The sequence below is a fragment of the Chelmon rostratus genome, chromosome 5 (assembly GCF_017976325.1).
Source record: "Chelmon rostratus isolate fCheRos1 chromosome 5, fCheRos1.pri, whole genome shotgun sequence".
Taxonomy (NCBI): Eukaryota; Metazoa; Chordata; class Actinopteri; order Chaetodontiformes; family Chaetodontidae; genus Chelmon; species Chelmon rostratus.
This window is the reverse complement of record NC_055662.1, coordinates 370,167-384,176: the sequence shown is the minus strand read 5'-3', so window position 1 is coordinate 384,176 and position 14,010 is coordinate 370,167. Positions and strand designations below refer to the sequence as shown.

The following is a 14,010-nucleotide window of genomic DNA, read 5'->3' as shown; positions in this document are numbered from 1 at the left end:
TCTAACGTAGTGTCAAAACCTTCAGCAGCGTCAAGTTACAGTTGGAACACGATCGACTTCCGGTCAAAACCTTTAAAATAAATTCCATATCTTTTTAAGACAAAAATAAATTAGTTAACTAAATTAGCTTCCCAACTGAAGAAAACCTCAAATAAGAATTTGTTCAAAAAAATTAAAAATAATATTCTGATTTTTTTTTCATGAAAGGTACAGTGAATTACTGCATTGAACCTCACAGAAAAAAAGTGTGCAATTTAAAAACGTTTCTGCGCTAACAATAAAGTATAATTTCTAGTCAAACTTTCAAAAATGTTATTCTTATCTACTAATTGCATATGATATGCCATATTGGAGCTGTATACATGTACAATGTATTCAATAATTCAATGAATTTAAGTTGAAAGTACTTCAGTGAGTTCCAGCAGCAGGCAGTAAGTCACCATCAGCAGAGGAAGTATTTAAAAGAGCTTCATGTGAAACTGTTAAGTAAATATTGGATGTAGGGGTGTGTGACAGGAGAGTGTAAGAACAGCGTCATATTCAAGAGTCCTGTGATCAGCTTTTCACACAGTTTTTATTCACAAACTCATTTTGTTTAAACAATGTATTTCTCAATAAGTATTTAACGTAATATTACTTGTTCTTCTTCATCTTCTTGTACCATCAATGGGAAAGAATAAAGAAGATGTCAGTTAAAGGCTGGGCTTGTTCCTGGACAGTTTTACATAACAGGTTAATCCAGGCTCAACAGTCACTCAGGAAAACAAACAAACAAAAAAAAAAAATTTAGGGACAAAAAACAAGTGCATGCACTTCAAACAAATACATACTGACAACATTTCAACTGGTAGAACTGAACTGAATTAATCTCCATGATTAATGATCGATAGAGAAAGAGACACACACACGAAACAAACAAAAAAAAATAAAATGAAAAAGTGAACCAGTTTCACAGTATGACAGTAGATGTTTGACAGAGCTGTGAGTGTTAGTCACTGCTATATTCCTCTATGATCAGGTCTTCTGCTTTCAAAAGCAATTGGCTTGTAGTAACTTGTGGTTGACTGGCTGGCAGACCCTCCTCAACCCCATCCTGACCTTCCTCTTTCTCCTCCTCAGTGTCTATCTCCGGCTGGCCCAGCTCTTTGTCTGTCAGAGCCTCTGGTTTTAATCTGCACAGAGAGACAGACAGACAGCAAAGACAGAAATAAAAATGTACATTATCTGGACACCTTAACATCATTCTAAATCAGTACGGTAATGTATGTTAACGCACAGGTATCCATAGAAACAATCAATGGTGTAGGTGTGGTTTCAGCTCTCTTAACAAACACAAGCTTTAGTATGTACTACTATTACTACTACATAATTAATTGTTAGCAGTGTTCAAATCCTGTCATCGGCTTTTAAAAGTAAAAAGCGAATCAGTAAACTCTGAGTTATTTTGTCAAGAAACACTGAGTACTACTTTAGCTGGTGGAATCAATGATACCGGTAAAGGCAAAGACCCTGGTTTGATTACCATATTTTCCACCATTTTACACTGTCAACAAGACAGTATGGACTGCTGTTGTAAAGGATGGTTAGATCTTTGGATTGTAGACTTTGGGGTAATTGGGGATCATTGTGAGTCACAGACACACAAGTATCCAACTGCATTATGGGAAGATAAAATCTGTACCTGCCAGGTAACCTCCTCAATGACATCTGACCCACGTCCTGGATAAAAGCTATCTGGGCTGGGAGACAGTGTAACACAAAACACTTTTATTCATGAATCCTCATAAACTTTATCAAAAGACATAGGCATTCAAATGAGTTTCCAGTCTGTGCTGATTGTGGTGGGATGACAGATTGCCAAAGCAAATAGGACGTAAGGGTCATAATAGTACATTAACGTATGAGCTTTGATATATTGCTTGGATGGCAAGTAGCTGATATTTGTAGCATGCTGTAATCAACTTTATTGTCCAAAAAATCAAAGCCAGGTACTAAGAGAAATAGACGATATGAATGTGGCAGTTTTGTATTTAAAAGGTTGATGTTCATCTCTGATGTTCACACTAGTGCCAAAAACTTTTCAAAAATATTTGTACTTTCAACTGAAGTACTATGTAAGACAGTGTATGCAATATTCTGTGTGTATGTGTGTTACTTTGGTTCCTCATAGGGTTGGTGAGTTTGGCCAGGTAGGGCAGTAGCTCAGTCTGCAGGCTGACTGGTGTCAGACAGAAGCTCCTGAACAGAGACTGGGCAGCCAGGCAGTTCTCCCGTTGCTGACAGGAACAACATCACTCTCATTACAGTCTTGTCTACTGTCGCTATATACAGTCTACACACAAGATACATTAGAAGAAGTCAAATGAGATTACTGTCCAGTTGTTTTTGGTGATTCATTCACAATCAAACTCTCTGATCTGAGAAATGTTGCATATTATTAATGGAAGTTGAAAGTAAGGGTCATTTTATCATTTTTTATCAAAGATTGATTTCATTGTTTTGGCTTGATCAGCCCACAATTTGGTCTTTTATTTACTTTTACAAATATAAAGAACACTATTTTTTTCCAACTGCTCTCAATTTGCTCAAATCTGCACATCCATGACCATGATCAAAAAAACTTAAGTTTGTCAGACGAACCCTATTTCTGGCATTAACGTTAGTTAAGTAAACTTGAAAACACCACTAAACACACTTGTGGTAAGTTAAGTTCAATGCAAGTTTTAGTCTTAAACCTTAAACCACAGCAAAGCCAGTACAGCCAGTAACAGCGCCAATGTGTCTTACCTTCTTGTTGACCAGCAGCCAGTTGGGTTTGTGTAGTGGTCTGAAGCCAACAGAAATTTGTTGAGAGTTTGAGTGAAGGAGCCCCCTCGTGGCGAGTGAAGACCCATAATCACCCATAGTGCTGCGACTCTGAAAACAGCACAGGACAGCCGCTAATACAGACAACACAAATTTCATGTCAACAGTCAATACACCATAGATCATGATGGTAATACACAGGCAATATCAATATCAAACAAATACATTCAAGTTGTCACTCTCGACTACTTACTATTCTCCCTTGTAGCACTTCCTACTAAACAGGAAAAAAGACTACTGTTGTTAAAGCATAGAAGAGACATAAAATCCTGTTTTAGTATTACAAACCACTGTGGAGTGGTGTCTGATAAGGTTTAAAACCTCTGGATGTATTTATTAAAATTGGCACTCCAGGTCTTCTTTCATCTTCTCACCGGCACCTTTTTTAGTGCTACTTTCCATCTTAATGCCGACCAACATTACTAAAATACACCAGCCTTAGTTTGCAGAGATCCAAAATATTTGTCAGCTAAGAAGTCTGCAAGTTTTTCCACCGGGCATGGTTCTGTCGTGTTCAGGCTGCGATGTGGTTTTGTTCTGTCCTCCATGCTGCGTCAAAGCCCACCAGAAGTGGAGTGTTTTGGCTACCTGATTTTGCTGACTTTTCCTTGATACCTGTGCTTCTACCGTATGTAAGTAGCCTTTGAAGTTAACTGGTCTCCCTTTTTTCTGTTACAACTTCACAGGATGTTTTATTTTGAAAAATTACTAGATTCTTAATGTTGTTCCTGTGTCTCACTTCCTGCCTGGCTCAAGCTTCTCTGTGCAGCTTGATGCACATCCGTCAAAAACATACTAGGCGCATATTCTCTGCAGAGCAGAGTGGACCGCTGCTTCTGGAATGCTTTGCACTGGTGAAATCACAAGCATCGTCTAGAATGGCCGCAATCATCTCTGGAGGCTGCAAAGCAGCCGGAACGCAGCGCAACCATGGCGGGTAGAATTTAGGAGTTATTAGTTTTTAATATCTAAGGAAAGACTGACCGTCCAATCAGCAGTGAGAAGGTCAGCATCAGACAAATACTCGCTGGCCCGGTCTACATCCTCCACCTCAGAGAAGAAGTCCAGGTAGTTCTGGTGGAGGTACAGGTTGAAGAACTCTCCAGACATGTGAGAACGCTCAACAACCAACTGAACAGACATCGACAGATTAGTTCTGAGTGTTGTCATGGATTAAAAAGATATTTAGGCATGCTGGTTATTATTTGTTAAAGGGAAAAAAAGCATGTTTGTACCTCTGGGTTTACTAGTAATGCTTCTCTCTGATGATGAGACAGGTGAGACGATAGGCCAGGTCGAGTGCCACTTTCAGTTGCTTCAGCACCTTCATGTTTACCTCCTGTTGATGACAAACCAACAAGCAGATACATTGTTTGGAACTGGCACTTACAATTATAGAAGCACTGTCATGTTTGATTAACGAAAGCTACATTGCAGCAGTAGGAAGGACTATCAAGGACTATCAGCAGGTAAATCACCAAAGACTGACAGAACCCAACTTTGTGGTTTATCATACACGGGAAAATGGGTTTCTTGTCATCCTCATAATCCAAATCCAAAAATGACTTTCTGCATCAACATGCTCCAATTAAAACACATCTCAAGATCTGCATCCTTGTGTTGCTTATAGTTGATCCCCTCTGAAAAGACCTTGGATAAGACTTATATTCTCTATTTTTTTCTTATTGTCAACAAAATCCCATGAGAAGATCAAAACCAGTGGTGTGTTAGTTTATCTCTATACCATAAAAGATGAGAGAAAGCTTAGTAATTTCTCAGTTGACCAATTAAGTTTTTAACAATCGTTACTCAAAAGAAGGAAATCATGTATTTGTTAGGGACTACTGTCAGCACCAGATTACTCCACATTTGGTGCTCTAGTGAGTATTTGGGGCCGCAGGACTGTGTAATTGAGTAGAAATAAACTACAGTTTGTAGGTTCATGATAATGAAGGAACATGTCATTTGGTGCAACAGTGTAGGTCATCTATGTTTTTTTAACCTCCATGGCACAAAGGGATAATAGTATATCAAGCATCAGATACATACACTTCCATTGCAGAAATGCTACAATGATCAAAACAGAGGAAAGGCAATTTAAGCAAAATGGGAGATATGACCCACGTTTGCAGTGCAGGATCTTTCCCAGTGCTCTGAACAGGAACAGCGAAGCATCTTTCCCCCAAACAGCCTGTTCCCTTTTCTGCTCCTTTGTCTGTTTGGACTTCTTCTTCCTCTCATTTGTTCTGGAAACAGCTTTGCTCAGTGAAGTCGCAGGTTTATCCTTCGTCATCCTCCACAGGTCCTTTTCCAATGATGTGTCTGGAGGATCATGGGGTCATTAAAATTAAAACGAGTTTACAGCAATTTTCACTGTATACATGTGTCCACTCTAGATTATTCCTCTGGTGTGGTGGGTGGATTTACTGCTGACCTTGGAGGGAGGAAAACTGGAGGCTGTTGATGGCACTACGAATATCTCCTGAGCTTCCTGAACACAGCGTCTCCAACACTGACTCGTTTGGGATGTGTATCCTCCCACAGCTCTGCTCAAAATAATGGCAAAATATATTGGCGGAAACATTAAAACACGTACCAAATTGTGTTACCTACTGCAAGGGTTCCTTTCACCTTTTCTGCCTCCAGTGCTGAAATTCGAGTCAGGACCTTCATCATTGTAGTTGGGGCCACTGGATTAAAACTGGAAACAGAGAACAATAAAATAATGTTCAGGGTAATCCAGTGGTCTCTTTGAATGGAATGGACCTGATAGATCTTTGGCAGCAGGATGGCAGTTGACAGTTTTATTAAATATCCTGTTAATCTGCATTTGATTACCTAGAATTAGCTAAAATCAAATAAAGACCACAATTCAAATAATGTCCAAGACACTAATCATATCAACATGAACACATTAAGGACAGTAAGAGTCAATGAAATTACCTGTCCTATAAAGGCAAACATGGTAAAGTAAGCATAATCTACATTTCCATAGCACTACTCCATCAATCATGTCATACAGACATTGCTGCTTAGTTTTCCTTTATTTTTGATAGAAACACTGTTTTCCTTTGCTGATTAAATACCATTACATCAGCTGCGCAGTTTTTTTTTCCATTACCTACTGTCAATGAATCCCCTGAAAAATCAGTCACAGGGCTGACACACAAAGACAGGCAACCATTCACACTTACACCTAAAGGCAACTTTAGAGACGCCCATTAATCTGACCTGAATGGTTTTGGGCTGCGGGAAATTGTGGAAAATGGACATGATACTTACATTATCAAGACAATAGGTAAACATGGAGGACGTGTTGAGATTGAGTGGAATTTATCCTTCTATTTGCCACTATAAACTCACCACACAGACAGTGACAGATCTTCATATCAACACAGAGGGCTAGATATATTCAGGCTTTTGCACTAGTTTTTCTGCCCCAAAGACATGTGGTGCATTTATCAAGTCAATACAGCATGCAAAAATCACAGTTTGTTAGGGGTGCACGATAGTTATCGGGCCGATAACAGGAAATTATGACGTCATTTCGATAAGTCCGATATCATGACGAACAGCCCCGATAACATATGTGTTTTTGTCAGCATGGCAGTGCCTCGCTCCCACTATGAGATCCGAATGGCCTGCAGTGATTGCTGCCTTCATGTGACGTTGGCATAATCAGAAAAACTCTTGTCACTGGGAAAAATCAAGAATACCTCCTCATGCCAGAAAACAACTCGATAACTCGGTCATAATTTTGGTAGTTGCTGATTGAGTTTACATTCACAGCATTTTTACACATGTTACACACAAAAAATAGAAACAAGAACTTAAATAGGCCGAAATAACGACTCCCAAACAAGGGAATGGGGGAATGTACATTACACCTTGAATGCAGCATGCAGCACACCGTGCTTATGAAAACAGATTTCAGACTTCTTCAAAGTTTCGGAAGAAGACAGTTTGCTGGTTATTTGTGACAAATGTTCTAAGTGACTTCCACGAGGAGGGAGAAATTGCACGAGCTTTAATACTTCAAACCTGGTCAGCCACCTGAAACATAACCACCGCTTTGACGGAGTTTGGAAAGCATATGAGGACGCCCGGCCTGCTAAAGACGCTAACGTTAGCAAGGCAGCCACCGGGACTTGCGCGTCGGCGAGGCTTTTCGAAAATCCAAGAAATTTGCCAAAGATGACCTACGGGCTAAGGTTATTGAAGATTTAATCATGGACGTGATGGTGCTTGACTTACTATGGACTGCCCTTTTTTCAGTTTGTTTACATAGATAAGTCTAAGTAAGGGACAATGTATCTTTCTTCAGAAGCCGGACACGAAGCGGTGGGGTTTATTTCTCCATAGGAACCTGCTCACTATACGTTATCCCGCTTAGAACATGGCTTACTAATAAAGCATTCAATAATGTGACATATTGATTTTTATATTGTGATTAAAACACATTTTATTGATTTAAAATGAGCCTACTCTCGTCTGTCGCATCTCTCACTGCGCAGCGGCTCTGAAAGTAAACACGTACGTTGCGTTTTTGGTTTTGTTTGTGGTATTGATGTCATGATGTTAGGTATATGTGTGTGTTATCGGTATCGGCCTTTAGGAGCTGAAAGTTATCGGTTATCGGTATCGGTTTTAAAAAACAGTTATCGTGCATCCCTACAGTTTGTGTGTCATTTGTGCAAATGTTTGCAAGGTGTGCCTCTCTCCTCATTGCATGTACACTTGAGCGAGGCAAAAATGGGAACAGATTTTTTTGATGTATGACGCTGAATGCCTAAATCAGCTACTGCGGGACTTCTATCCATCAGTACAAAATAGTAGTGGTAAACCAAACTCCGCCAGCTACGCCTCTCTCAGGTTTGGGATATCCTTCCACATTTGACATGATTATGCTAAATAACTGTAAAGAAAGCAGTAGGCCGTGTTCTAAGCGGGATAAATAATAGTGAGCAGGTTTCTATGGAGAAATAAACCCCTTCAGGATGAATAGAAGCCCTTCTATGTCATCCCTTACATAACTACAAACCACATCCTGGAAACAAAGATGAAGCAAACTGATATCTGATTACCGCAACAACAAAGACATTGTTTTCTTTGTGTTCATTGTGTTCAGTTTAAATATTTTGGAATCAATATCACTGTTACTTATTTTCTCAGTTTAGTTACTATGAGCTCTCCTTCACTCGCACTGTGTGCTCGAGAGTGGTCAGTACCAGGCTCAGACCACGTAATGAGCTGCTGTCTTACTAAATCATGCACTGAATACTTGCAGATTATGACAGCAGACTCCATAAGAAATCCAACACATATATGCGGAACAACATTTTCTCAGTAACCTCGGACATGAAGATACAAGAACAATATTGTTCTATATTGTAATAGTGTACATCACTTGGAACCTGATGTTGTTGATGTTGAGCTCATCCTGGATCTCTCTGGGAAAAAGAAAGCGCAAGCTGCTGTCTCCACTCAGACTGTCTGACACTATGAAAACCAGAGGACATCGACTGGTCTTCAGAAAGCACCTGAAAGACACACAGCAGAACACAATCTCACACAGAGCAATAAAATACACAAGTGGTACAGATTAGATTGCACTGACTCATAGATACATAAAGTAGTGAATACCAATGAACATCCTACATATTTGAACTGTTGTGCCCTGTAGAAAGGTGCCAAGTAAGGTGTGAAGACCTCCTATCATTTTCTGTCACACACAAATGGAGAGGCTGAACTCGCTAAAGCCCTGGCACTGGTCACAATGCTTCTGTCTTTACTTTTGCATAGTGGCTTAAAAGCTGTGTCTCATCATAGCAACTTCTCCTGGTCTCCACTGTGAATGCATGAAAGGAAATGTAGGATGAAAGCTGATCTTATCTCACCTCAGGATGTCATGCAGGTTGCTAGGCTGCCTGTAGAACTGGTTTGGCAAATCCTGAGGACGGGCAAGTCATGATCGAGTGTTAAGTCAGGTGTGTATAAAATAAATCTCAACAAAGTAGCTTTAGCCACTGTATTAGTTTGGCAAAATTAGAGGGGAAGGTAACACACAGCATTTAGTGGGGAAATAGCATGCATGTAGGCGCACTCAGACAGGAGTCAGGTCCTGTTCAGTATCTCAAGGTGACATTGAAAACGTCTTCAAAAGTAATACGGTATATTCAAATATGGATGAGTCTGTAAATGAGATTAGTCTAAGAAGAAGAGTTCACGCTGATTTTCAACTTCTTTTTAAACATTTCTTGGTATCTATTAAAAGTTAAAAAGTGACGTCATGTTTTTATGACTTAGTCAAACATTAATTACATTTTAGACACCACCCTGGTGAAAGTGGTCATCCTAATTATGACAGCAGCAGCTTCATCTACTTCAAAGGGTTAAGATGCACACTGGACTGGAGAGTATCTGGTCTGTCTTATGTGTTTGTGGATGAACAAGCACTGTTTTCTGTTTTAGTTGTGGGTGTCTCCTTGTTCCTTAAAGCTACAGGAAACATAGGCTGTGCAAAGGTGTACAGTTCTGTGTTAAAGCTCTCATCCCTGAGCTGGGCAACAGCAAAAAAATACGCATTTAGTAAATTTGTACCTGCAGGTGTTAACCAATCCTGCACAGGTAGAGCCAAATTGGGGCTTTACTAAGGATGGACTAAAACTGACACTATGAATCGGTTACTGGCCTAATTGAATTATGTTGCTATGTTCAATATATAAACTTCTTAAGACAAGCTGTCATACAGTATGTAGCATACACCTTTAATGCTACTATTTTCGTCAGTATGAACACCAACGCCAGTAACATGTAAATGCGGAAGGTAACATTATGAGCAACGCATGCCAATTTCTTTGCTGTTGGCAGCAAGAACCAACACATAAGCTTTCATCTATCCCACCATCTGAGGATGTGAAGATCTAGTGGATTAACTTGATGGAAATGTTGCCACAACAACTGGAAAACTCAATACAAAGCAGGGTTCGCTTCAAAACTGAAGCTCAAAGATGAACCTGTAAGTTTTGCCATTTTGTTTCACTGGTCTCGTCCATGGCAAATGTAGCTAGTAGCATCTCCACACACTGGAGAAAGGTTAGAGAGTTTAATTCTGAGGGAGAGTCAAGAGAAATTGTGTAAATGTTAAGCCAATTAAATAACCAGAGGTTAATCTCTGTGTCCTCAAGTTGCTTGTGCCTTAATATTGCTTCTCCTGTCAGTCCAACGTTATTTTTCTTGTCTTTTTTGCTGGGTACATGTCATTCTCCAGCAACACATCAAGTGTTTTGTCCTCTCTAAACAAATTAAAAGTAATGTCCACAAAATGCTCCATATTTTGCCACTCAAATCAGCTGGCAATTTGTTACTGAGCTTGGTACATTAAGGGGTTGCCCCTTTAGCCAATGACAGTTAGGAATTCCTGAGCAGGCGGTCGGTCTGTTGAGAAATAAACACCGCTCAATTTTGTCGATTGACCAATCAGAATTGTTTATTTAAGAGTGCTGTGTTTTAATGTGATATACATTTTTAGGTCATATTTAGGTCACCCCTAATGGAAACAATTAACGTGTTTCTCAAATCTATCTATAACACTGCTTATCTGTGAGTGTGGCTCAGGTCATCCACAATGTGTTAATGCTCGTAATGAGCAGGTGGCTTAACTACCATGTGTGAATGGGTGAATTTAGGCTTGTGTTGCAAAGCACTTTGAGTGGTTGGCAGACTAGAAAAGCAGATAAATACAGTCCATTTACCATTTATCTTGATAGTTTATATGGTACAAAGATTTAAAAAGAAGTCCTTAATAAGAAGTCCACTGCCAGGACAGAGAATCTTGTGCACAGGTGTACCTAACCAAACATGGATTCTTTCACCATTATATAGTTAAATGTGACAATTAATCATGATATGAATTTCAGGGGACTTTACCATGGTCTTAGCCAAATCATACTCAAGGACAAGAGAACAAAAGTTGAGCAGTCACGACAATCATCTACAACCTTTGTACTGTGCTACTGAAATGAACAGGAATGACATATTGGGGTAATTACATGAACAGTGGCTTCATTTAATGGTGTAGTGCATACCTCCACCAGTATGAGCTTCCTGTCTGTAGCTCCTCCATCACCCACCATCTTCAGGCATTTGTACTTGTTGGCTCTGAGGAGAAAGTCCTGGAACTGGGTTAACTGGGAGCTGCAGAACAAGCCATTCATTTTCCATTCTGAAAGAAGACAAACAATTAAAGACACAATGAAGAAAACACTTTGGAGGAGCCTGTATACAAAGGATAGTGGTGTAGATATCTGAGATGATTTATCACATTACAACTTTGTTCCAGTTTTTAGGGGTAGTTTTTCATCAAGAATGTAATTCTCATGTATTAATGATAACTTCATGCCAATTCATAGTTAGACACTGATTGGTATGAATCAGGTAGGACGGTAAGTATTTGTCCTTACCTTGATGACTGCTGCTGTATGGCTCTAGGTTGATGGGGTTGGTCCACTCCTGGACCATGAGGCCCAGCTCTTCAGACAAAACCCGGATGGTGGCTGTCTTTCCACAGCCTGATGGTCCCGTCAGTAGCAAGATGCCACCCTGTCGATGACAACAGCCGGGCTAAACCTGAACCTTCAGCTTCATTTAAGACCTCCACAGACAACATTTCAACAGTTTAAGATCAGCTCAGACATTAGCTCTTGACATATCTTTGTCTCTAGAGAGGACCCTTTACAGGGCTGACACTCCTGACAGCAGAGCTAATTTTTGCACCAGATATTGGAATTTGCTTGTTTTGTTTACCAAGGTGGAAATGGATCATGAAGAAACACTGAAGACTGAAATAATGAAGAAAGAAAAATGTAACTTCAAGTACCTCTGATGTGTTCATGTGAACTCTTAGCCAGTTCTCCACTTCTTCTATTTTCTTCTTATGGACAGCTAGCTCAGTCTACACAAACACATATAGTAACCATTAATAGAAGGTTCAGTCTTCAGATAAGCTTTGTAAGATAAGCTTTATTAATCCCCCCACTGCAAAAACACATGCCATGCCTGAAAGGACAGGTTCATATATTTTCTGTTTGCCTCAAAGCAATACTCAACATGCAAACTGAGGGAGTTAGTAGTCACTGGAATCATTGCTTCTTGCTACACTGGCTGAAGTAATCCTATTAGCAATTCCAGTGAAGTTCATATTTAAAGGCTCTAAACTTTGGAGGATACCCACTTATTTTAACTGACTGTTGATCCATTTTGCCTTTGGCTGAACTTGAAAATAAGATTTTACACAGAATTAGGGACTGGGATTTTGGCCCACTTACATTGGAGTTGTGCTATCAAGGTATCACATCAGGGCCAATAATAATAAAACATGCCATTAGACAAAATTACAAATGTACTAGATTTATTTGAAGCAGGGCTGGGTGAAAAGATGATATATTCAGTAAGATAACAGAAATCATTATGACTTAAAATTACATACAGGAAGAAAGAAGATTTTAATCATATCAGCCATCTTTCATTTTGAAGACATTATGTTACTATTTATACTTATACAGCGCACGCACGCACGCACGCACGCACGCACGCACGCACGCACGCACGCACGCACACACAGCGTCGATTAAAGTCTTAAATAAAGGTGATGTATTTCACTCTCTGTGGCCCATCACTGCCTTGATAAGATGGCAGATCACTTCAGACACTCGAGAACACATGACAAAGTTTGTTAAGCCAGAGGGTGGCCATTTGGATTCAGATCAGCTATTGATTAAATGCAAATCTATTTATAGATACCAGAACAAATGCCAACAGTGTTGATGCTGACCTGTGAACGGGGCAAGTATCTGTCCACCCAGGGCTCATCCTGGTCTCTCTGGGCTGACTCTTTCAGCAGGTAAGATGTGTGAGGGTTTGGGCAGCCAACCTCTCCTTTCCTCCTCCTGGGCCTCTTAGGCTCAGACTTAGAGCACAAAACCTGGCTGCCCTTTCTCCTTCCAGACAGAGGAAAGAATTCCCCTGGAAAATCAGTGAAGGATGGATCCACCCAGCGGTTCAGCTATTACAAATACAGTCGACAAAAATGATTAAAGATTCATATGGAGCAATCGAAGGAGGATATGTGCAATACGTTAACATTTCTAAATTACAGTCAAATTCAAAAACAATTACTAGATAGAACCAGGTATATAGAAATATAATTTACAGAAAGAGGCAGAGGTTGTCTTGTACTCGGTGAAGAACTGATACATTATCACTGGCAAGAAATAAAGGCACTCTTGAAGTGTGGCACATACATTATATGTGATTAAATGTGTGTTAGACTGAGAGAGGTAGAAAAGTGAGGAGCAGTAAGATAACAAATATTATAAGCAATGGGAGAGTGTATGAAAAAACTTTTTCAATGAACTGATTCCAGGTAAAGCCTATTACAAACTGAACCTCATAGCCAGATATACTTGATAAATCAGATATTTTATTGATGACATCTTGTTTCTCTTTGCACACACACACACCTTACACGATTTGTGCAGGTGTGTAATTGTTATGTACGTCTCTTAAAGAGCTTACCCTGCTTGAAACAGCTTTATTCCCCAGAGAGGGCTTGTTCATCCTTCACGTTAAGGCTGGTGTTAGTGGTTTAGAGAAGAACGCCGGCAGTTTAGGTAAGAACTGGGAACCTGAAAAGCGGTGGGAACAGTTGTTGGTGGGTAGCAGAAATGGGGCACACGTCTTTTAGGACACAACATATAAACAGGATGGGTGGATATTTGAGGTTTCATTTTGCATTATTATTATCGTTATGCCAAAAGTGTAAGAAGATATCATCACACACCAAACGTATAACGTTAACGTTTCCCCCTCAAGATTGAAAAAGCAAAATACCTATCAAAAGTACATTACTAGCGTAAACGTCACTCTCTGTTAAGCTAATACAGTGTCTCTTTTTAACTTACCTTGTTTGACCATTTGATGTGTCCGAAGCAGAGTCCGGTGTTTCTGTCACTTCAAATCGTGTTAGGGTGTATTGTAAACTAATTTGTGATTCAAAGAAGGAGTTACGTTTGTGCTACGAAAGAGTTAAAGGAGCTACGAAGCAAAGTGAAATGTACCCATTTAAACTCCGGGGACTCGGACTGC

At 39.8% G+C, this 14,010-nt stretch overlaps 1 protein-coding gene across 1 annotated transcript; it reads right to left on the bottom strand.

The window, feature by feature from the left end:
- Positions 1–562: 562 nt before the first annotated feature.
- Positions 563–14,000, bottom strand: rad17 (RAD17 checkpoint clamp loader component). Its single transcript, XM_041936268.1, has 17 exons — positions 13,827–14,000; positions 13,441–13,550; positions 12,698–12,928; positions 11,744–11,818; positions 11,328–11,466; positions 10,953–11,089; positions 8,763–8,815; positions 8,280–8,405; positions 5,497–5,566; positions 5,300–5,411; positions 4,990–5,187; positions 4,101–4,204; positions 3,850–3,996; positions 2,788–2,916; positions 2,156–2,276; positions 1,682–1,739; positions 563–1,172 (listed from the first exon to the last, which is right to left on the bottom strand). The coding sequence occupies exons 2-17, from the start codon at positions 13,480–13,482 to the stop codon at positions 989–991; spliced, it is 1,926 nt and encodes a 641-aa protein (XP_041792202.1). The 5' UTR covers positions 13,483–13,550; positions 13,827–14,000; the 3' UTR covers positions 563–988.
- Positions 14,001–14,010: the final 10 nt, after the last annotated feature.